The sequence below is a fragment of the Anopheles maculipalpis genome, chromosome 3RL, assembly GCF_943734695.1.
Source record: "Anopheles maculipalpis chromosome 3RL, idAnoMacuDA_375_x, whole genome shotgun sequence".
NCBI lineage: Eukaryota > Metazoa > Arthropoda > Insecta > Diptera > Culicidae > Anopheles > Anopheles maculipalpis.
Window position 1 is genome coordinate 3,969,777 of NC_064872.1, and position 22,721 is coordinate 3,992,497.

The window sequence follows — 22,721 nt, forward strand, 5'->3', positions numbered from 1 at the left end:
ATACTTACTTATCAATCGTACCAAAGCTTCGAGCGATTTTCGTTCCTCTATCAGCGCCTCTTCGGTGCAGTGTTTCTGCGACACGACGGTATTTCCCTGCGGATAACCATAACCGGCACCACCGCCTATGCTATAGCCTGGTTGGGAAGATAGCATACTACTACCATATCCAGCACGATCCGTGCCACCACCGAGCAGCAATCCCGATTGTCCTTGCGAAAACGTCGATCCGAGGCTTCCAACATTTGGCTTTATCGATGTCCCACCACTACGACCACCACCGGTGTATCCAAGAAGATTGCTCACCGTCACATTCTCCAGAAACCGTCTTATGGCGTACAAATCCTCCAATAGCACTACACAATCCTGTTGTGAAATGGTCGAATAAAGACGCTCATCCACGCAAGGTTTGCGCCATATCGAACGCAACATCCGGCTCATGTACAGATATAGTCCGGCGTGTTTGGCGGAGTAGTGGAAAAGCGATGAATCGACCGTTTCATTGTTGTTGTTAACGTTCGTTGTACCATAAGGATGCTGTTGTTGGCGAAGAACTGGCGATACAATACTGCCGCGTCCACCACCACTTCCGGGTGTCGAGTACGGTGTGGAAGATGCGAACAACCGGCCACTCGGTCCAAAGTTTGCATTGTGCTGGTGCTGCTGTACATTCGAATCCATCGTGCCGTAACCTCCTCCTACGCCGGCAATTGGAGAATTATAGCCTAGCTGACGGTTATCAGATATGATCGGTGCATCAAAGTACGGTTCTCCGCCATAAAGTATAAACGATTGGGTTGCCCAATCACCAACTTCCGTGCCACGGAACGATTCGCGACAGGCGAGTAAAAGTGCCGTAGCACATGCTTCCGGTTCCGTTTGCTTGCTGAAGTACATCTTAACCGCCTCGTTGTGTGGACCGTGACATCCAACGAGCAGCTGTTGCAGAATGTCCACCGATTGGAGTATCGACACGATGTGAACACCTTGGTTCGTCAGGAGTGCTACCTTCCGAGGATTCTGCGCCTTGCGGAGTGGGGTTGTGATTGAGACGCGATCCTTTCTCATCACATCAGCGATGGCCCATACCTGCCCATCGAGTGGCATGTAGGTAGTGGATTCAACCAGATTGTGCTGCGATTGGAACTGTTCCGAGCTGAGACAGGTGAGCAAGTCTTGGTCCTGCTGCTGGCGCGATATCATCAACAGCGAACCCTGGATATAGTGTGCCGAATGGACCAGTTTCGGTTTCGTCAGGAGTAAGTTTCCGGTGATGCCGGGCGGTACGCGAACGTGAAGTAGATACAGTCCCTGCGGTTTACTTTGCTGCGACGGTTCGGGAAGGTTGGCATTTTGTTGGATTTCTTGGTTCGGTGAAGCACCCGGCGTTTGTTGCTGCTGTGACTGATGTTGCTGATGCTGCTGATGCTGCTGATGCTGCTGATGTTGCGATTGTTGGTGATGATGTTGCTGTTGTTGGAGTTGAAGCTGTAGTTGCTGCTGTTGCAACAATTGTTGCTGCTGAATGTAGAATCCGTGCAGATGTAGTGGCACCGTTGAGAAATAGAATCGCACACCACTTTCCGCAATCGCCACCAGATGCAAACTGGAAGAATCGTCCAACGTTAATGGACAGATTGCAGTAATCGGATGAAATACGGTCGGATCGATTGTGCGTAAAATCATCGACGCACTAGAGATGATTTCTTTGTACGATAGTCTAGCAATCCGTCTAGTGCTTCCGGCATCCTTTCCCAAATCCCATGCCTCGATCGATCCCTTCGACATCAGCACATACAGCAAGTTGCGGCTATTGTCCACCGTAATCTTTTCCACCGAATCAGATTCACTGAATATTTTGAATATTCCCGGCACTAGGTGGGACATCAAACCCTGCGAATGGTTTATCTTGCGGCATCGTTTTCCGAACCAGTTCGATTCTGCCTGATAGCTCACTTCGTACAGACAGCCGTCCCGACCGCCGAGGAAAATTCTTCCATCGTCCGTACCCTGCACACACATGATGGCCACGTTGTCCGTGTTTAGCACGAAAATGGGCGTGTGCATTAGCTGCATCTCCTCTTCACTGTTCTGTCCGGATAGGCTACGGTTCGGTGTGCCATTGTTCGCATCGCCGAACGTTACACCGAGGACAACGATTTCGATTGGAGTGGTAAGAATCAGGAGATACTTTACGTCCGCTACGAACAAGCCCGGTTTAGGTGTTACCAGCCCGACGCTTATAATCACCTGCGATAGTCCATCAAAGTAGGCAACATCACGTGCATTTTCGTAGGTCCATATCTACAAAAAAAAGGAATAGAGGATATTGTGGCAAGTGTGCCACGTTAAGTAAACTATGCTGTAAATTATTCCAACATTTTTTAAGCTGAATTTGCTTTTGTTGACATTTTACACTTAATTTTCATTTTTCCAGAAAAAATAAATGTAAAAATAATCATTTTATGAAAATTTTCCAAAAAAGCGGTTAAAAATCTGATGATTTTTTGGGGAGTATTAGGGCTTGAGTGCCTTCCATACGGGGCAAGGCAGCCAGATCAGATCAGGTTGAAACATAAGATTACACGCAATTTTGTTGAGCAGCCGAAAAAGATGATAAAAGAGAAAAACTTGAATATTATTCATGAAATTTGATATGCTATATCTAGTCACAGATATGGACAACTCTGCACACTAAGTTGGCCGATTAAGTGAATTTTTTCCTTGAAAAATATCAGATGGCTCACTTGGCCTTACGGCATTCTAGCCCCAACTTCCGCTATTTCCAGAGCCACACCACACTTACATATAGATCCGTATCGATCGTAAGCCACGCACGTCCTATCTCGGGAAACAGCCCCATCATACAGTGGCATTTTATATCTAGAAAGAAAAACAAGAAAACTACGTTGAACCCAAAAGCCGCCGGGGTACCCCCTAGGTGGATAAGAAAACACTCACGATTAAAATGTTCCATTATTTCCGACGGTATGGGAACCTTGTTTACGGTGCATAGCTGGTTCAAGTCCTTGAAGCCCATCGATAGGTTGCTGAGCTGCTGATAGTCGAAATCGCTTAACCCGCTTGCGGTCGGCGTGCCGGCTTGCGTTACTCCCGTCAACTAGCGGCATACCGCGTGGTAGCAAAAATGGGATTATTGAGTAGATAAACATTGCACAATTAGCAAAAGGGAGCCGATTCCGACAGGAAAGATAAAGAAAAACAATGGCCATTCTCAACCGACACGAATTTCTCCCTTACCTCCAGCAAACCCGGCACATCCACATCAATCGACCCATGGCGTTCCAGCGTATTGCCGGCAGATTGCAGTGCCTCCAGGGAAACAGTCGGCTGTTGTTCACCCATTGCGATCGCGTATCCTGTGCCCTGTTGCGATAAGACCTGGCGAGGTTTCGAATCTACTGTTTCACCGTCCGCAACACGCACGCACGCACTAGCTGGTAGGAATTCCACTTTTTTGCTTATTTTTCGATGAATCCCGCAGCAAACGGCGCTAAAAATTGATTGACGCTTGTGGTCGAAGTAAATAGAAGTGGGAAGGTTCGTTCATTTCCCGTTTGACAGTAGCAAATCTTTCGTTGACAGTCATACAGTTTATATGGGGTAGTTTGAATGTGAGTTTCGTTTCGAGACGAATTTACATCGTTTTCACGCCAAAAACTGTTCAACTAATTACTGAAATGCATTATTCGTCTATTTAACACAATAAAAGTACGTTAGTTTCGGAAAAAATGAATATTTTGAAGTCGTCATTCGATCCTTTTTGAAATATTTCACTGCATTCATCTCCCTTGCACCGTTGCACGCGCGATGACATTTGTATTGCTTATGTTGTGTTTTCCCACAAAGGCAAGAAAATAGATAAATCGATTCGAATAAAAACTTCGCGCTAGTTTATGTTTTCCAATTATCCAACTCCCCTGAAAAAGCAAATGCATCGGTTCCGTACAGTGTTCATAAAGTAGCGCACTCCCGGAGGCGTACAGCAACAAAAAGTGGTAGTGCTGGAGAGCTCGTTTTTCGCGGCGACATGAATTTTGCAGACCCATGGGTGACGCAGGACAATAAAGCTGCTGACGGTGATTCATTTACCACGAACGAAACCGCCATTAGCATTCCGCCAGCAAGCGCCACAGTGAATACATCCAGCCCGACCACCACCATCGTTGCGATCGCTTCTTCGTTGGCGTTCGAAGATAATTTCAGCCCCGAGCAGCCACCGCTAAATCCGCGAGAACCGCAAGATAATCGTCTTCCGGACTCGGACAACTATTTAGCAGCATTAGGTAATGTTTAGAACTGGGGTGGGAGCCGACGTGTATTAGGAAAGCCTAGCGTCGTTATAGACGTTTGTTGCTGATAAGCTCCAAACGCACACACTACGTTGTAGAGCACAACACTCTAAAGACTGTCTAACTTTTTCTTTCCACATCGATTAGAAAAGCGTCTGCATCGGTTGAGAAACAATCCGAACGTGTTGCAGCAGCTGACCGAACGTCGTGAGGCGTGTATGCAATCGTTGCTCGGTGGAAGCGTAACACTACGCACGGACGCTGATCTGGTGCTGGAAGAGCCCGTCAATAGTAACGAGCTAATTCGATTCATTCGCCCCGAGCAAGCCCTTTCGCAGGCGGAAGTTGTGCAACTGGTGCAACACGATCAGCTACAGCTAGAGGCAGACGAACAGGCGGAAGAGACACGGGAAGGTGAAGAAAGCGGTACCGAAAGTTCGACGTCACGCTAAACGAGAAAATTCTCTGGTAAGTGTAGATTATTGCATACCCAATTCCTGTTTTCGCCTAATAGAGCCAAGAAAAAAACAACAGTGAACTCTTTCTAATCTGCAATTCATCGGAACTGTTGAATAAGAGAAGTTTCAGATGAAAGAGAGAGAGAGTTCACTGTACTAACATCCCCGGGGGGAAAGAACCACAAAGAAAACAGCCTGACATATGCTTCTCTTGGCTAGCTTTGATCGTTTTGTTTGTCACTATTAAAAGATCAAGTACCCCCCGCTCCCAGATATTTGCCCAATCATGTCTGCTACGACGACACCAACGACAACGGCTCCGGCGGAAAGTACGACAGCCGTTAATCTCGAGCAAGTGGCCTACTTTCTCGTGACCGGTGCATCCCGTGGTATCGGCGCCAAGATGGCCATCGAGACGGCACGCAAGCTAAAGCCCGGTTCGGTCATCGTACTGCTTGCCCGTTCCGCTTCCGGGCTGGAAAGCACTAGGTCGGAGATACTCGGCGTTAATCCGCACGTTACCGTGGTGACGAGCTCGGTCGATTTGGCAACCGCTTCGAAGGAGTTGCTGAACGAAATACTGGAAAAATCGCTCGGAAAGCAGCAACCGGTCGATCGGTTCGGGTTGGCGTGCGTTATCCATAACGTCGGCACGGTTGGCAACATTGGCCGAAAGGCGATCGAGATGGACGATCGGGCCGAATGGGAACAGTACTTCGGTACGAACGTGTTTACCGTGGCCGTGCTGAATAGTTGCTTTTTGCGCAAGTTCCAGCCCGTCCCGAGCAGACTGGTAGTCAACATTACCTCGAAGGCGTGCCTCGTGCCGTTCCAGAGCATGACGTACTACTGTGCCGGAAAGGCTGCGCGCGAGATGTACTTCCGAGTGCTGGCGGAAGAAGAAGCGGCCTCTGGGGTAACCGTGCTGAACTACTCTCCCGGTCCGGTGGACACGGAAATGACGGTCGATCTGCAGGCCCACTCGAACGCACCGGAAATCCGAGACTACTTTAAGAATCTCCGCGATACGACGACAATACTTACGACCGAGCAAACGACGGCCAAATTTTTACACATACTCCAGCATGGGCTGTTCAAGTCTGGCGATCATGTTGATTATTACGATCATTAAAGAAATGGCCAACGCGCCTAACATACATTCCACGTAACTTGTTCGATGTGCAATCTTGCTAAGGGGACGTCCACAAACTACGTAACGTCCGTAAAGGGGGTGAGCGGAGTCCACTTTATGTAGCGTAACAGAAAGTAATATGTAGGAAAAATTGTATTATTATTTCAAGATTCTCCGGTTTAAGACACTTTGTCCAACCGTCCAATCCAAAAATTTGTATCATATCTCTTTGTTACTTGCAAACAGTTACAGAACAAACAATCAAAGAACAAGTATCGATGATTTGTTCGTATGAAAGGCTCCACTACGAAAACCCGCTCCCCTTTTGTAATATTTGCGATTAAAAATGAAATAAACTTGGCATGTTGTTCAAAGAGTCATATTAAAGAGAAAATGTTGAATGGAGAGAGGGGAGAGCATTTGCGTGAGGAAATATCGGAGATGGGGCTCTTCCAGTGTTTTGTTACCATAGGAAGGGGGTGGAGGGTTAAAAATCCCTCGGCCGTAAACGGGAATTTGAGAGAGATACATGTGTGTGTGTACGAGTTTCTGTTTGTCACTATCACTACTTATCATGCTTGAAAAGGATTTATCTCTATCCGTCGCCCGAGTCCTAGAGTCGCCTTTTGATGGTGTTTTTTTTACTTTCTTTCTTTTCCCTTCATCATCTCTCTCTCACGCACACACACATACAGATTCGGCAATTTCCATGGTGACGGGGTGGCGAACAATAGACCGGCAACAAGATGCTGATAAATTCCGCCTTCGGCCGGACATTCCTCTTCCTCACTAAGCTCGCGTGGAAGAATCGTGTCGCCCTGCCGGCCCTTATCATGGTCGGGTGTATGGTGCTAAACTATCGTGGCGAGATCGAGATTAACATCCACACGGAACGGATCGCGCTGCACGACCTGCCGAACCATCGGCACCACCAGCAGCAGGGTGGTGCGTTTGCGGGCATTGCGATTGACCATCTGGAGGACTACAGTGATGAGGATGAGGAGGACGAGGAAGGTGCGGATGATCTGTACAATTACGACGAGAGCGATGACGATGAGGACGACGAGTTCTTTAGCTACGATGAGGACGATGGGGACGACGATACGTATGATGATGAGGATGATGAGGATGGGCCGCTGGGGGACCGGATGCTGAATGGGACGATCCGATTGAATTGGTACACCACACTCAATATTCACAACGCTCGTAGGTAGGATGAAAAATCTTTAAACTCGTTGATTAACTTAGAGAGGCAGATGGGGGATGATTACTATTATTACATCGTGTTTCGAGAATAGTAGCGTAAATGTTAAGTGGCCAAGTTAGGGTGTACGAAATGAAAATATATATACGCGACGCCATCATCATAATTAAAGTGTAAATAATGCATATGTTCAGGTTTATCCATTAAAGAGCTTTATAACTGAATTAATTTGTACTTAGAAAAACGAGTAAATTCAAAGAGATCCGAAAAGAGATTCGTGTAGTAGAAATCATTACATTGGAGACCTACTGATTGTAGTGGATGCTGCTTCGATTCCTGGTGTATTGCTCGGAGATTCTGGACCGGTCTCTGTACGTTTCCTTTCTGTTAGCAGTGCTATGTCACTTTATTCTTTGGACTCTGTGAAAACGGGCGTCTAACTGACAAGGTTCCGATTCGCAGGATGGGTTTCCATCATCGATTGCTGTACTTTAGTCTATAATTCAACTTCACCAAAATAGTTCAAATCCCTAACGGATATCCCAGGCGGCGGACATCGCAGTCGAAAAGGTCATCGTTACAAGTCACCTTCAATTTGAATGCCTTCCTTCTCTCTGTGTGTGCCTTTCTCGTGCGCCAGATCAGGTCCTTCAGAAGGGAATTTCTGGGTCGAACAGAAGGGATTAGCGGTGGGAACTCCGGAGTGGATCGGATTAATCCGACTTCGGGAAAATGAAGAAGAAGACTCAAAAACCCTGTGATATTAAATTGGATTGTTAGATTTTTGTTTTATTAAAGAATAGCCAACATAAGTTTCATACAGAACACGGATAGCCGTATCATCCTTTATTAATATTCCCCCAATAAAAGGTGGATCAACTGAATCGAGCAGGTGTGTGTTGTTTTGTTGGTGTCAACTTCTTCCCGCGCGTTTTTTTTTTTGAGTAGAAGTGAAACATTTGGAAATTCAACCTGTGGTAGTGGATTCAAGACTGATACGACCGCCGTCGCACCGTACGCCCTCCTTTTCACGCTCTTACGCCCACCATGCTCTTTCTTTACTTATCCTCCTGCTTCGAGTAGACAAGCGTCAGGTGGCATTTGCCGCAGTAGTGACGATCTTCGTGGGCAGCCATGAACACGCCTGCACCGCACGATTCGCTGGTGCACTCGCGACGTAGACGGTGGATCTTTCCATTCTCGTCAACCTGTGTCGGCAAAAGAAAATCGAATAAAGATAACGTTAGAAAACGGTTGTTTGATAAAGGTCCACGCGGGGGAGTTGTCCAACACTTACCTTGTAGTACTTGAGGACAGCGAGTTTGACCTTCTTCCTCTTGTGCTTGATCTTCTTCGGGGTGGAATAATTCTTCTTCTTGCGCTTCTTGGCGCCACCGCGCAGCCGAAGCACCAGATGAAGGGTCGATTCCTTCTGGATGTTATAGTCGGACAGGGTGCGTCCGTCCTCCAGCTGCTTGCCGGCGAAGATAAGACGCTGCTGGTCCGGCGGGATGCCCTCCTTATCTTGAATCTTCGCCTTCACATTCTCGATCGTATCCGAAGGTTCGACCTCAAGAGTAATGGTCTTACCCGTGAGGGTTTTGACGAAGATCTGCATCTTGATACCGTCTGCAGAAGGCAAAATGGGTTAAAGCCTCCGATCTACACTTCAACAGTTCATCAAAATGAGTCGATATCGTTCAAGTTTATGGTTTACATTTACAACCTTATCATCTTTTTTTATCCTGCCTTTCTAAACAACTCTTATCCCTGATCTTAATAAGAAAATCTTAACACCTAATGCACGCACAATCATTGCCGCAAGAATGATTCCATGTCCCAGTCTCCTGTTTCCCTTGTGTCCCCCTTAAACCAACAGTACCGAATTGATACAACCATCATTTTCCGGATTGTTCGTCACCTGGGCGTACTTTCCCCACACGACCTTGCCGGACTGCGTCACCAGACCCAGCTCGGAAATGTTCACCTCTATAACGGTACCCTTCGTTATCACACCCAGGCTCGTGTACATTGGCGAGGAAGGATTCTTCTTCACGCCAATAATCGGCAGATAGAAGGTAGCCTTCAGTTCCGGATGCGTAACGTGCGCCTTGTTGAAGCGCAACGCCATCGGTCGGATGAACCGTTCGTACTTTGGTGGTTTACGGGTAAAGTTGTCTCCAACGAAAGTCACCTTCGTGACCATACGCTTCCATGCTTTCCGCTTCGTTTTGCCGGACCGGATCACCTTAAACACCTCGGCATCGGACTGGGCGCGCACTTTCGGTATCGGAACGTCCCATTTGCCTGCCTTTTCCTTGCGCTTCTGCTTGATCATGTTCGACAGCACCTTGGCACTCGACTGGATGCCACGATCCATCAGGTAAGGGGGCAGTGCTCCATCCTCAACCTTCTCGGTCGTCTTTTTCACCTTCTTCTCCTCGTGCGCCTGGATCTTGCGCTTCATCTGTATCTTCTCATTGCGGCGCTCCTTCTGGAACAGCTTGGCCTTGATGCCTCGCAGCTTGCGGGCCTTCGCCGCGCGCTTCTTCGGCTCACGCGCCTCCCGCTTGCGTTTGCGCTCCTCATAATCGAGCCGGCGACCGTGCAGCTTAATGTGCCGCTCAATATATTCGTTCTGCGGCATGGTGAATGATGTTGCTTAGAGTGAGCTTTTGTGAAGCTGTGGAACAATTGGGTGAAAGAAAGGAAATCTCGTTAGACAATGCTGCTTCCTTTAACACATCAATATTGCCAAGTCTTTACTATCTAAGTGAGCACTCGCATGAAGAGCATTCGGAACATGGCAGTACCACTTCCAAAAATTCACCCAGAGATACACACGCGTTCCGGATGCACAACCTCACAAACACGGCGATTTGTTGGGATCACACACCGCCACGTTCCGTATCTATGGTTACACACGCTTTACACACACGGCACGCCTAAACGCGGTATTTGCAGAATGTGAATTTTTGGAAGGGATATTGCGTCCGAATACTCGACATGTTTCACTTAAATAAAGAAGGCTTGCAAACGGGGCTCTCATTCCGGTACGAACACTTACCCACACACACACAAACACGGAGGATGAATGTCGTCGCTTTCCGGAGTGCCGGAGAGCAATCTTTCGCCGTCACCTTCCTTATAAAAGATCCCCAACAGGTCGGTAGTATTCTTCACAGTAACCCAAATTAATAACAGCTTAACTTTAAATCCTCATCTTTGATCCCTAATTATCTGAACATGCTTTTCAGAGCTCCTATCCCTGCGCCTGTCCCTTCGCTACGTTTCACACGTGCCGGGGATGGTGCTAATCCACCAAAAATTCCTAATATAATACACCAAAAACACAATATTCGTGAGCGTTAGATAAGCACTACTACGCCTGACAACTTTTACCAACGATATCAACTTGTTTTGATGAACTTTTACCACAAAATTTTAACTTTTTTCCGAAGAACTACGCACCAACTCACCTTACTCTGACACCATACACAAAGTAAAAGAAAGCGGAAATCGTCGTGCAGCGCTGTCTGCGGATAATTCGCCTACATCGAAACGTCACTTCGCTGCTTCCGTTTTGCTGCATGGACATCAAGTTGCAAATGTCACGGTATTTCTGATCAAAACAACGTAAATTTTGTATTGTTGTCGTAAAAGAAGTGACAATAATATGAAATTTAATTTTTATTTTTTTTCCAATCAAGTCTCCGTTCTATTTAACGAACTGTGTTTTAAATTCTAAGCGCATTCTTGTTTCGAAAGTATTTTTCTCTTTCGTACACCCTGTGCTCTCGCTTTGAACCAACTGTCAGCTGTCACTGGCGTTGTTTACAAAGTTCTGGCGTAAATATCGTCCGTGTTGGAGCGAAAATAAATTGTACAGCAAATAAACATCTACCCTGCAACGATGCCAAATTGGTATTACGATAAAAAAGACCTCAGGAACACACCGTCAGCGAGGGATGGTGTGGATTACGAGACGGAACGGCGCTACCGCAAAGAGGGCGCACGGTTCATCATGGAAGCCGGGGCCTCGATGAGTCTAGGGCACAACACCGTCGCTACAGGAGTTGTTTACTTTCATCGGTTCTACATGTTTCACTCGTTCCGTACGTTTCCACGCTTTGTAACGGCAAGCTGCTGCCTGTTCCTGGCCGGCAAGGTTGAGGAAACGCCCAAAAAGTGTAAAGACATCATAAAAACTGCCCGTGGACTGCTGTCGGACGAGAAATTCCAATCGTTTGGCGATGACCCCAAGGAGGAAGTTATGACGCTGGAGCGCATTCTACTTCAAACGATCAAATTTGACCTGCAGGTCGAACATCCGTACTCGTTTCTGGTGAAGTACGCCAAATGCTTGAAGGGTGATTCGGCCAAGCTGCAGAAAATGGTACAGATGGCGTGGAACTTTGTGAACGATTCGCTGAGCACCACGGTATCGATTCAGTGGGAACCGGAAATTATTGCCGTCGCGTTAATTTATCTAGCCAGCAAGCTAAGCAAATTCACCGTTGTCGATTGGATAGGCAAAAAGCCGGAGCATTTAAAATGGTGGGACATGTTTGTGCAGGACGTGACGATGGAAATACTGGAAGAAATATGCCATCAGGTGTTGGATCTGTATCAACCGACGCAGGCAGAAAGTGCACCACCAAAAAGTCCCCCTCAACTGCCACCTAGCAAAGCATCGCCACCGATGAAGCGGGCCAATATATCGCCTATAACAAACAAAAATTCTCCCAACATTGCAGTTAAGGTATAGTGTGCTTTTTTCTCTTCCTTCCCAACTGAATTAATTTACGACGTTTTTCATTCCTGTATTTGCATTTTAGACTCCGTTGCCGCCTTTACCTCCATCTGAAGTGGAAGCCAATCCCATTCCAAAGCATATCACAACGGAAAATCCACACTATTCGTATCCTCCTTATCCGATGCATCCTGTGCCACCCTTACTACCGCAAACCCATGGTCCACCGCCACCATATGGGACGATGCCGCCAGCGTTGCCACCACAACCGCCTCAATCGTGGCAACATTATCAACATACGAATGCGAACAAATATTACCCGCCAGGGCCACCCCCGGGAAGGAATACTTACTATCCTCCTCAGTAGTTAGTATCGGGGCAGTTGGACATCATTAAGTTAAGAAATTTTGATATGAGGAAAACCAACCAACAAATACTGATGTGTAAAATAAAAGTTTAAAGAACGAGTTCAGCAAAACTGACTGAATAACTTTTGATGACGACCGTACATTTTATCCTTACAAAATAATTTATTTTGTGTGCTAAGTTTTATTGAAAAGTGAAATTCAATTCGTGTCCGAGTTTCGAAAAGCAAAACAGTCATCAATCTCAAACAATGTCTCGCGATTGGTGTCAATGGTGACAGCTGTCAAAGTGAAAATTTTCTTATCAGTAGCTACGGGACGGAAAAACTTGTACGTGAAGAAAATCGCGATTTTTACTACAAAAAGTACGAATATCTCGTGCATTCACTGCAGCTGTGTACTGCAAAGTGTTAAGGGAAGTTGGAATTGTAAAAGTTTTATCCGTATATTCGAAAAATTGCGAGATAAACGGACGAATCCATTGTACTGTGCTCAATCAATAAAAACACCCCCCCCCCCCACCCACCCTACCCCATAACACAAGTCGTGCTACACACATTGACAGCTGATTTGTAAATAATGCATTTGAAAACAGCGTAATCCCGTGATTTTGGTGCCAGCAAAAAAGTGAAAAGCAAGAATTTGGTGGATATTTCATCTTAAAAGTACACAAAAAGTCCCGTCTGTTTGTGACACAGTGAAAAACAGCATCAGGCCAACATGCTCAACACCAATCTCGTTGTGCCCGTGGTACTTTGGGGCCCGAACACACCAACACACTGCGTGTCGAGTGTGTTTCTGTCACGGGACCAGAAAATCCTTGCGACGGGTTGCTACGATGGTCAAATTTGTTTATGGTAATGAGACGTGACGGTCCAATCATACGGTACGGTTGCTAATGTACGGCTTAAACACTTACAGGCAGGTAGATCCAGACACGCTCCAGATGACTCCGCGATGTCTGTTGGTAGGACATACGGCACCGGTCCTGTGTCTGACGCGTGCCTCCATCATCCAGGACAACAACTTCCTGGTAAGCTCGTCGGAAAATGGTGAAATGTGCACGTGGGATCTGGTCGATGGCAAGTGCACGGAAAGCATCAAGATGCCACAGGTGCACACCAACATCCAGGCCTATCACATGGCTAACTGCGACGATATTCGACTGTTTTGCAACGGTTACTATGCGGAAATTATGGTAATGGATCCGTTCAGTCTGGAGGTACTGTTCTGCTTAAGCTCGAAGGTGAACCCGGATTGGATATCGGCCCTGCACGTTCTGCGACCTTCCAAGCGTAAGGATGACGTCGTGCTTGCGATCACCACCACCGGTACGGTGAAGGTGTGGACGCTGATAGGCAACGAGAACAAGTACTCGGAACCGATCTACGAAAATGAATCGAAACAGATACGCTGTCTGAACGCGATAACGATGAACTGTTGCTCGCAGAACCAGCGCACCGTGCTGATTGTTTGTGCAAAGTATTGGCAGATATACGATGCGGGAGACTTTACCGTGCTTTGCAGCGTAATTTCACCTTCCGGCGAACGATGGATGGGTGGCGATTTCCTATCGAACGACCGTGTTATCCTGTGGTCGGACGAGGGTAAGGGTTATCTGTTCCGGCTACCAGCGAATAGCATCCCGGACAATAAGGATTTCCATGGTCCATCCGTTGGCAAGGACTCACCGTTTCTGTACTGCATTTTATCGCAAACGGGCGAAAAGCCTCTGTCCTGTCCGCCGACCATGAAGCTGGTCACTTCAAATCGGAGCGGAAAAACGCAAAAGTATCTCCTGCGGGGCGATTCGGAAGGGTACGTCAATATCTGGGCCGTGCCCGATATTTCGATGGAACAGATAAAGCAAATTCAAACGCAAAAGCAACATCCGGCATGTGAGTATGCGCATCTAAACCTTTATCGTAACCATTTTTTGCTATAAAGAAAGCTTTTATTTCTGTTTAGCAAAAAAAAAAAAAAATATTTCTGTTGTTGTTTGTATTTCTGTTTCTGGTTTAGCTTTGGAATCAACTATTTGCACATCGCTCTTGGAAGCGTGGAACAAAATGAGCCCACTACCGGTTGGCATACTAGATCAGCTTTATCAGAACAGTGAGCCTCTGATCAAGCTTACCGCTAGCATTTATTTGCCCCAACAAAGTCGGCTTGTAGTTGGCCGGGAAGATGGCAGTATCATTATCGTACCGGCCACCCAAACTGTCATGTTGCATCTGCTGCACGGGAATCATCAGCAGTTCAGTGGTAAGTAATGGGAGCCAAGAGATTTTGCGATTATAAACTCGGCTTCTCATGCTTTAAAATATCATTGTTCCAGATTGGCCACCCCATCAAATACTGAACGGACACAGCGGAAGGGTAAATTGCTTGCTGTGTCCTTCGCTGGCACATTCACGGTACGAAAAATCACACCTCGTATCGGGTGGCGTAGATTTTGCCGTCTGTCTGTGGGATCTTTACAGCGGTAATCTGATTCACCGGTTTTGTGTGCATGCGGGAGAGATCACCCAGCTGCTGGTACCACCACCGACGTGCAGTGTAAGTATTCAAGAGTCGTTCCCGCTCATCTCTGCCATGTATCGGTGGTTACTTCATCAATCAAAACCTACAAATAATCTTTTGCCCTCTTTTTCACTCTCTCTAGCCTCGCATCCTCAAGTGCATTTGCTCGGTGGCATCGGACCACTCGGTCACGCTGCTAAGCTTGCAGGAGCGCAAATGTGTAACGCTCGCCAGTCGCCACCTGTTTCCGGTAATTTCCATCAAATGGCGCCCGCTGGATGATTTCCTAATCGTCGGTTGTTCCGATGGGACGGTGTACGTGTGGCAGATGGAAACTGGACATCTGGATCGTGTGCTGCATGGCATCCTGGCGGAGGAAGTGTTGAGTGCGTGTGATGAGAATAGTGGTGAAACGGGTAGCAGCACCGGATCAACGTCGGAGATGGGATTGGCTAATCCGGCCGTCCATTTCTTCCGGTAAGCAAGAGGCAATATTTGAAGAAATGAATGAAAAAGGTGCTAACAATTGTGTCGTTTTTTGTAGTGGGTTGAGACATCGCAACATAAACGCAATCCGGCATGCCACCCAGCGAGGAATTCATCAGCTACAGCAGCTGCATGCACACAACAATCAACATGGAGACTTTTTGATGAAGAATCGAAGCAGCCCCCTGATTATTCAGGGTCTCAGAACCAACCCCAAAGGTATGTGGTTTGTGTTGTTTAGCCTGCTCCATATAACAATTCTCCTTCTCTCTGTAGACGCGGAAAGTCACATACTGTTCTTTGACATCGAAGGATTAATATTTGAGCTGCACGCGGAAGAGTACGCTGCCATGAGCCCGAACACGTTAGAGGTTCGTAGTAAGGATCGATTCGCTTTCGACCGTTTATTCTAAATTTTATTTCTTTTGTTTTCTTCGTAGGCTGAAGGACTGTTGATCCCAACAGGAACGGATACGCATTCGTCCGATGCAGGAAAGAAAATATCAGGTATTTTGTTTTACTAATTATTTATCACAGTTGACCTCTCTTTAGTACGAAGTCTTAACAAGTATTTGAAGTGAAGTGTATTGTAGCCAAAGAGCGATGATTTATGACGAGGTTTCCTTCTTCTCTCTATTTCTTCTTTCATGCGGCTTCTTGTGCGTAAAAATTTATTAAACCGCTCCCCATACTAAACTCTTCTCCGTTACGCGTTGATCCGATTGTTCGTAGATTTCTTCGGACGCGTTAAAAATAAGGCTGGCGATATGGAGAAAATACTGAAAGAGAAAGATAAGCATGGTTCGTGTTATGTCCATGAAATTATGGATATATTTTCCGTTTTGGTAGCCTTTGCCGAGTGGCCAGCTTTATAAACCTTTACTTGCATTTTACTCGTTTGTTTTGTTATTTCTGTTACAAAATTATTTCCTTCTTAGTTACTTCATTAATGTGCAACATTTTTCCAAAATATTGCACTAAATTAGCTTAAATTGGTTTACCTTTGAGAGTGCGTCATCAGTGTGTTAAGCTTATTATTCCAATCGTAGATAGATTGCGCTCCCTATTTTTCATTTCAATATTTAATAATTAACAATTAATGTTTTTCCCTCCCGATTTTTATTTGTGGTAGATAAATTCTTCCCTATCGAAGGTTATCTAATGCTGTTTCTCATTTTTATGCACACGTAAAGGAATCCTTGCCAAAATGAAGGAAGGCGCAGAGAATGTGCAGACTAAGGTCCAAGCAAAGCTTGAAAGCGTCGTCAAGAATGTCGGAGAAACCGGTAAGGGTAAGTCGGGCAATGGATGTTATCTGTGCGTGTTGTGTTTGTTTGTTTGTTGCGTGTGTGTCTGTCTATTTGTCTATATGTGGACAGTATTTGGTCATATTAGTTAGTTTTTGCATGGCCATCGTGTTGGTAATAGAAAAAAGGTCGTGTTATTATTGGATGAGCATCATAATAAGTTATATTTCATTTAAAATGAAGTCTTGTTCTTTATGCAATCGATGATTTCAAAGGTAGGAGCAGTAGAACTTATTTGAGTTCAAACAAATATAAATTCAAGGATCCAAAAGCCAAGTCGTAGAAAGCTTTGAAATGATAGTCTGACTAGTGCTTATATGGTTCGGTATTTAAGATCGAAATCAAGCAACGAGTATTAGGCTTGTTAATACCGATTCCGTAAATTTATTGATGCGTATATATATTTTGTTTTGTACGACTTTCAAGGGTCCATACGACGTTATAAGTTTAATTGATTGGTATTAATTTCCGGTTGAATCTGAAGCCGACGAATCCGACTGGGTGTCGCTGCCCAAATCTTTAATGAACTCGGGACGTCGTCCAGGGTCGGCATTTTCTGGTGCATTAGCGTACGGCTGATCCAGCAGATCTGTGAAGAGGAAAATATGGATTATTTTCTGATTCACAATTCACATATTCAGCATGAGGAAGGTTTTGAGAGATTAAAAAAAAAACAAGACTCAATTTTACTTAGAAGAAGTATACTCACTAGGATCAAAACCATCTAAATCATCGTCAGTATTGCTACTCGAATGAGACTGAACCGGTTCATCCGCTCCATCATCTTCGTCATATTCAGGCACCTCACCAGACGTATATTGCGGAGCACTCTGTGAAGGAAGTAGTCAAATGGAAATTCGGATTTTATTCTTCTGATCATTGCCCGATTCTGTCAGAGACGTAGTAAGAATCGAACCTGTACAAACACTACCAGTGCGACGCACAAGCACGCAATAACGATCACTTTGGATGCCATCCTTCCTTCCTGTTGCGATAATAAAAGAACGCTTTTTTTCACTCGCTGACTATGTTCTACGGCGAACTGTAATTCCGAAGTCTAAACTCCTCGTGTTTATATACTGCGCGTTAGTTTTCCCGATTCCGATTGAATCAACAGATCACACTCTCTCACACTCCACTGTTCGCAGTGATTGATGAAAGACAAATAGTGTGTGCCGCCCGTTTGCAGATTGTACTTATAATGTAAGCGGTACCGCACCGCAAAATTCTATACTGATAAGAACACGTGTGCGCGGATGCAAGTAAATAGTGATTCGCAATATACCGCGCGCGAAAAAAAAGACCTGTTAACCTGTAAAGTATTCTTACGAAGTAGGGTTCCTTTTGTCCAATTGGCATTTGCTTTGACTCAGTAGTGGAACTAGATGGATGGCAAGACACAACCAATCAATCACAACACTGTGCAAATAGCGCTTATTGGCTCGCTGTTGTTGGTCCCAGCGCCTGCAAACAAAATGCACTTATTTGTTTGTTTACGATTCCCGCAGATTCCTCGGACATTACGAAGAAAATCGCACCCCGCATGGAGGCAACCCACGTGATGGAGGTGGCACAGTTGTTGCTGTCGTTAATCCACTCCTGGGGACTCGATCCACATTTGGACAAAGTGTGTGAAACGCAACTCGGTCTGTTGCGGCCAATGGTGAGTGAAAATGATTGCCGAGTGCGTATCCGACTTAGTTCCATTACTAACGGTTTCAACCATTTTTGTCTGTGTGTTTCCAGATTCCCGTTTCGTTCGGTGTGCTGTCGAAGGGTGGCTACATGTCGCTACTGTTGCCGACCTGGCAAAACAATATCGTTATCAATTCGACGGCTGATGAGCTAAAAACGGTTGCGATGACGCCGGAACAGTTCCGAAGAGAGGGTTTAACGAAGCTCTTTACCGCTCGGCTACATTGGGAGCTTAGTACGACACTTACCTCCAACCATTTGCTAGCGATGGTGGCCATGTCTAATACGCTGATGTCGATGAATATGGCCACTTTCATACCGGAGCAGGAGCGCGCCCGAAAGTTGCACCGTCAATCGACGCGTGCCACCTGGAGCAATGAGGAGGAACAGGAGGAAGCCTTCACCCAGCAGCAGGCCCAAATTAAGCAAGGCTGGAGTCTGCTTTCCACGCATCACTGCTTCCTACTTCCGGAGAAGATCGATGCATTGGATGCGAACAACTTCAAGCGTCCACAGGTCGAGATGATGGCTAGACGATGGCAACATCATTGTCTGGAAATTCGGGAAGCCGCCCAACAACTTCTCCTCGGCGAGCTGGGTCGTATGGGCAAAAAAGGTCGCAAGCAACTCGTTGAGAGCTGGGCCCAATATCTACCCATGTACACGCACACGGAACCGATCGTACAGCAGGCTCCCAGCACGGGACAATCGAACGCCGGATCCCCCACCTCCAGCCCGACCGGCCAACCTGGATTAGAGCACGAAGAAGAATCCGAAGAAGAGGAAGAAGTCGTGCGAAAACCGTCCAGCTTGGCCGAACTGAAGCGCAAACAAACGACCGCCGTCGTGCTGCTCGGTGTGATCGGTGCCGAATTCGGCCAGGACATATCCGCCAGCGATGGCAAGCGTAACAACGAAAACCGGCGCAAAAGTTCCGTCGTCGAAGGGTTCGGCATCGGCAATAATAATCTCGCCCGTTCCACCTCGATGGCGCTGACGCATCTGCTGCTTGCACCGGCAACACCGAAACTGCCCGCCTTTACGCCACTGCGCCGGGCGGCAATCGATTTGATTGGGCGCGGCTTTACCGTGTGGGAACCGTACATTGACGTGAGCAAGGTGTTGCTGGGACTGTTGGAGATGTGTTGCGATTCGACCCGGTTAATACCGAGCCTGAACTATAAGCTGCCGCTGACACCACAGGCCGACGCCTGCCGTACGGCCCGGCACGCTCTGCGCCTGATTGCGACGGCCCGACCGGCCGCCTTCATCACGACGATGGCGCGCGAGGTGGCGCGGTACAACACGCTGCAGCAGAATGCGCAGGCGATAAGCGTCCCCATTACGCAGTCGGTGCTACATCGGGCCAAGCGGGAGATACTGCAGTGTGTGGAAATGCTCATCGATAAGATGCAGACGGAGATCGCTAATCTGCTCGTGGAGGTAGGTAACGAGGGGGAGAGGAGGTGCGATTTGAGCATTCGGGCGTGTGTGGTTGTAGTTTTGTCTCGCAACATTGTAAACACTCGAACATACCGTGACTTGATTTATTCTACAGGTTATGGACATAACGCTGCACTGTGTTGACTCGGGAGATCTTAAAAACAAGGGCCTGGCTGAAGTTAGTCCGCTGATGTGTAAGTTCAATCAAGTGTCACACTGCAGCGCATCGCGCCGTATCGCAGGTAAGCATTGTTTATACAAGCAAATGATTTGCGTCGCTCACTCTGGGTCTTCTCTATCCATACGGACGGTCTAAAACGATTTTATGGGTCGGATCATTCAGTGCCATTTTCATAACCAGTCCAGTTGGAATCATAGCCTTTCAGCTTTTAAGAGGGCCTAGAGATCAGATGTGGTTCAGTTTTGTCTGGAGTAAACGTCTGGTCTATCTGGTGCTAATCACAGAAGATTCGTCTTCATCCGCAGTCGCTTTTCACCTTAAGATACTTTTCCACTTTAGGGTTTGGTGTCCCTGATGCCTGGTCAGAATCAGGTCAGAATGGAGGTAAATTCGACGCTGGCATCTTGTCACACACCAACTAGTAATTCACCCTTCATTTGCTTGTAGACGAAAGACTTTAAACAATTAAAAATATAAACAGTGAATTGACGTCCTGGTCAATTGCATGGCTTGCAAATGCCTTAGAATTGAACACGAATCTTTTAAGTTTATTCTTTAACTTTTCATAGAAATGATTTTTTTATAAAAAATTTGATGATCCACCACACAAAGCAAGATTATTTGTGTACATTTAATCCACAATTTTCAATCTTTAATCTCTCTCCTACAAATCGCTACCAGTCGGTGCCAGCAACGGTCACCTAGCAATCTACGAACTGCGCCAAAACAAATGCCAGATGATACCGGCCCACACCAAACCTGTAACGGCGCTCGCCTTCAGTCCGGACGGCAAATTTCTGGTAAGCTATTCCTGTACCGAAAATCGGCTCTCCTTCTGGCAAACGAGTGCCGGCATGTTTGGTCTCGGTCAGTCGCAAACACGCTGCATCAAGGGCTACTCAACCGCACCGATCCCGGACATTGGACGGCTCAATCCGATGCGGCTAGCAAAGCTGATCTGGATCAACAACCGTACCGTATCGCTCATGTTGGCCGACGGTTCCGAAACACGGTTCAACGTTTAAAACCGCCAAGTTCTGGTATTGTGGTTTTAATCCATCATGGTCCTTCTCTAGTTCAATTTTATTTCCCTTTTTGTGGGGTTTTCATTACTTAATTGCGCCATTTGAGGGTGTGTGAATATATTTGTTGAGTTGTTGGTAAGCTTTTTTTCCTTCGTAAGTAATAGAAGTGTAGTGATAATATCGATTGTTTTTAATCATTCTCTTGATGGGAAAGTATGCAATTGTGAGGAGTTTTTATTAGCTGAGCAGTTAGAGCAGCAATATGCATCGTCATCGCTAGCTCTACAGACATTCTATAGCACAGTGAAAGGTGATGTGCCCCTGATTCGAACCTAATCGAATCCACGGACGTAGGGCACATTGTCAGGAAATTGCATTAACTAAATGGGTTCGGAATTCGGTGCTAGGAAACGTATAGTTTGCCGATTCTCCCTACCAACTGCTATTTTCTGCGATCGTCTTTTTTTGCAAAGCATCCTCAGGAAACACGATGTCGAGAAACGGCGGTCGCCCGATAGAAGCCTTCGCTGATTCCAATTATGACACGATAAACTTATATAATTATGCAAATTAGCTTTCGTGTATTCCACCTTCCTTTTTGCTGGCTGGATTCCGAAGAGGAGACATACACAGGGCACGGGATTTTAATCTTTTGATTTCTGAGATAACCCATCTTTTCTTTCGGCCTCGTGCATGTTGGCCGGCTTGATCTTCTTCTAGTTGACCTATATAGAGGATTTGGAGAATCGTTGGCCAGGAGAGAAAGATGTTTCCTGTATCTTGTGTATGTGTGTCTTTTCTTTACCCTGATAATCCCTGAAGGGAATGGTTACTGCTGTTCTGTCCGCTGCTGCTACAGCTGCGCTGAGAATTGTGCCCCCAACCTGACAGACTTGGGGGTAGATATTGTGACCCAAATCATGTCAGGCCATCGATGGGCGGATGGTGTTTTTGTTTTTCGTGCGTTTGGCCAATCTTTTTGCGCTTCCTCCATATTTTCCGCAGCCAAAAAAAAAAAACATGAGAAGAAAAGTATTAATAATGGCAGTGACCTCTGGCGGGGCGGATACGTTTATTATGCTTAAGAGCTCGTTCGGAGGTTTTATCTTTGGTTTTTTTTTTCATCCACTGCACTCTTCCTTGATTGTTGTATAGTGTTGTAGTATGTATAATGATGTTTACTGTTTTATTTTCCATTCCGTGAATCCATACATCATGAGCTAGAAGAATTGAAAATTTATTAAATGCTAAATATAATTAAACTAACTCTAACTAACTAACCTAATCGAACGTTTAAACCCCGAAAGTGTTGATTGATTTCCTATATGGTCCTGAGCTGACCGTTAAGCATAGCCACGTTGAAAGTATTACTCACATACTGAGTATAAATATATACACATACAGTAACAAAAACACGCAATAATATATAAGAACCTGTGTAATTTATTTGTTAGCGTATTGCAAAGTAAAACAATAAATATATCAAAACGAGCAAGACAATACAAGAAGCGCAGCAATCATTATTTTCCTCCCCGGCAAAGATACGAAATAGTAATCCACTTTCACTATAAATGAGTCGTAGTAGTCTGGTGGTTGACAGATTTCCATCGCAACATGTCATGCGTCTCTGCCCAACTGCATCAACTGAAAAGCTCAGCTCGGTTTGCATTGTTGTGGGTCGATAATTGTGTTTACCGACTGTGTGCGCATGGATGCATGTGACCGCGCTTTCGGTAAAATCGTTACGCATGGAGTCATTATCGGTAATTGTTTTCGTGCATCCCACATGGATCAGCCCATCGAAAAAAAAACGCAAGGGAACTTAAAATTTTTTAG

At 46.1% G+C, this 22,721-nt stretch overlaps 9 protein-coding genes across 14 annotated transcripts in view; 5 read left to right on the plus strand and 4 right to left on the minus strand.

Moving 5' to 3' along the window:
- The window catches only part of LOC126563828 (nuclear pore complex protein Nup154), a 505,032-nt gene extending 501,662 nt beyond the window's left edge, over positions 1 to 3,370 (minus strand). For both annotated transcript variants that reach the window (XM_050220594.1, XM_050220593.1), the window contains exons 1-4: positions 3,262 to 3,370; positions 2,962 to 3,121; positions 2,807 to 2,883; positions 9 to 2,304 (exon numbers count right to left, since the gene is read on the minus strand). In XM_050220594.1, coding sequence (XP_050076551.1) covers positions 9 to 2,304; positions 2,807 to 2,883; positions 2,962 to 3,121; positions 3,262 to 3,366 — 2,638 coding nt within the window. In that variant the 5' untranslated portion in view covers positions 3,367 to 3,370. The remainder of the gene's footprint in view (positions 1 to 8; positions 2,305 to 2,806; positions 2,884 to 2,961; positions 3,122 to 3,261) is intronic.
- A 681-nt stretch (positions 3,371 to 4,051) lies between these two features.
- Positions 4,052 to 4,765, plus strand: LOC126566011 (uncharacterized). Its single transcript, XM_050223212.1, has 2 exons — positions 4,052 to 4,307; positions 4,461 to 4,765. Exons 1-2 carry the CDS (start codon positions 4,052 to 4,054, stop codon positions 4,763 to 4,765), a joined length of 561 nt encoding a protein of 186 aa, XP_050079169.1.
- A 292-nt stretch (positions 4,766 to 5,057) lies between these two features.
- On the plus strand, positions 5,058 to 5,903 carry LOC126565186 (sepiapterin reductase-like). The gene has a single exon (XM_050222335.1). The coding sequence runs from the start codon at positions 5,058 to 5,060 to the stop codon at positions 5,901 to 5,903; it is 846 nt and encodes a 281-aa protein (XP_050078292.1).
- Positions 5,904 to 6,613: 710 nt separating this feature from the next.
- On the plus strand, positions 6,614 to 7,119 carry LOC126565554 (probable DNA-directed RNA polymerase subunit delta). Its single transcript, XM_050222743.1, has one exon. The coding sequence runs from the start codon at positions 6,650 to 6,652 to the stop codon at positions 7,115 to 7,117; it is 468 nt and encodes a 155-aa protein (XP_050078700.1). The 5' UTR covers positions 6,614 to 6,649; the 3' UTR covers positions 7,118 to 7,119.
- Positions 7,120 to 8,160: 1,041 nt separating this feature from the next.
- Positions 8,161 to 10,703, minus strand: LOC126565547 (ubiquitin-40S ribosomal protein S27a). 2 transcript variants are annotated; one of them, XM_050222734.1, is made up of 3 exons: positions 10,587 to 10,703; positions 8,405 to 8,736; positions 8,165 to 8,315 (listed from the first exon to the last, which is right to left on the minus strand). In XM_050222734.1, exons 2-3 carry the CDS (start codon positions 8,723 to 8,725, stop codon positions 8,166 to 8,168), a joined length of 471 nt encoding a protein of 156 aa, XP_050078691.1. In that variant the 5' UTR covers positions 8,726 to 8,736; positions 10,587 to 10,703; the 3' UTR covers position 8,165. The 2 variants fall into 2 exon arrangements, with proteins under 2 accessions (XP_050078692.1, XP_050078691.1); XM_050222735.1 differs by lacking the exon at positions 10,587 to 10,703 and having other exon boundaries at positions 8,161 to 8,315; positions 8,405 to 8,756.
- Positions 8,965 to 9,779, minus strand: LOC126565258 (ribosome biogenesis protein NSA2 homolog). The gene has a single exon (XM_050222421.1). The coding sequence runs from the start codon at positions 9,752 to 9,754 to the stop codon at positions 8,975 to 8,977; it is 780 nt and encodes a 259-aa protein (XP_050078378.1). The 5' UTR covers positions 9,755 to 9,779; the 3' UTR covers positions 8,965 to 8,974.
- Positions 10,704 to 10,927: 224 nt separating the features above from the next.
- LOC126564873 (cyclin-K) lies at positions 10,928 to 12,326 on the plus strand. Its single transcript, XM_050221995.1, has 2 exons — positions 10,928 to 11,869; positions 11,946 to 12,326. Exons 1-2 carry the CDS (start codon positions 11,021 to 11,023, stop codon positions 12,225 to 12,227), a joined length of 1,131 nt encoding a protein of 376 aa, XP_050077952.1. The 5' UTR covers positions 10,928 to 11,020; the 3' UTR covers positions 12,228 to 12,326.
- Positions 12,327 to 12,909: 583 nt separating this feature from the next.
- LOC126563829 (WD repeat-containing protein 7) lies at positions 12,910 to 20,885 on the plus strand. 4 transcript variants are annotated; one of them, XM_050220595.1, is made up of 14 exons: positions 12,910 to 13,082; positions 13,147 to 14,123; positions 14,248 to 14,490; positions 14,564 to 14,784; positions 14,891 to 15,225; positions 15,293 to 15,453; positions 15,511 to 15,605; positions 15,675 to 15,741; positions 15,967 to 16,035; positions 16,428 to 16,526; positions 18,050 to 18,204; positions 18,288 to 19,679; positions 19,795 to 19,921; positions 20,542 to 20,885. In XM_050220595.1, exons 1-14 carry the CDS (start codon positions 12,946 to 12,948, stop codon positions 20,883 to 20,885), a joined length of 4,422 nt encoding a protein of 1,473 aa, XP_050076552.1. In that variant the 5' UTR covers positions 12,910 to 12,945. The 4 variants fall into 4 exon arrangements, with proteins under 4 accessions (XP_050076552.1, XP_050076553.1, XP_050076555.1 ...); XM_050220596.1 differs by having other exon boundaries at positions 16,428 to 16,520; XM_050220598.1 differs by lacking the exon at positions 15,967 to 16,035.
- LOC126565689 (uncharacterized) lies at positions 17,003 to 17,517 on the minus strand. Its single transcript, XM_050222892.1, has 3 exons — positions 17,458 to 17,517; positions 17,251 to 17,371; positions 17,003 to 17,130 (listed from the first exon to the last, which is right to left on the minus strand). The coding sequence occupies exons 1-3, from the start codon at positions 17,515 to 17,517 to the stop codon at positions 17,003 to 17,005; spliced, it is 309 nt and encodes a 102-aa protein (XP_050078849.1).
- Positions 20,886 to 22,721: the final 1,836 nt, after the last annotated feature.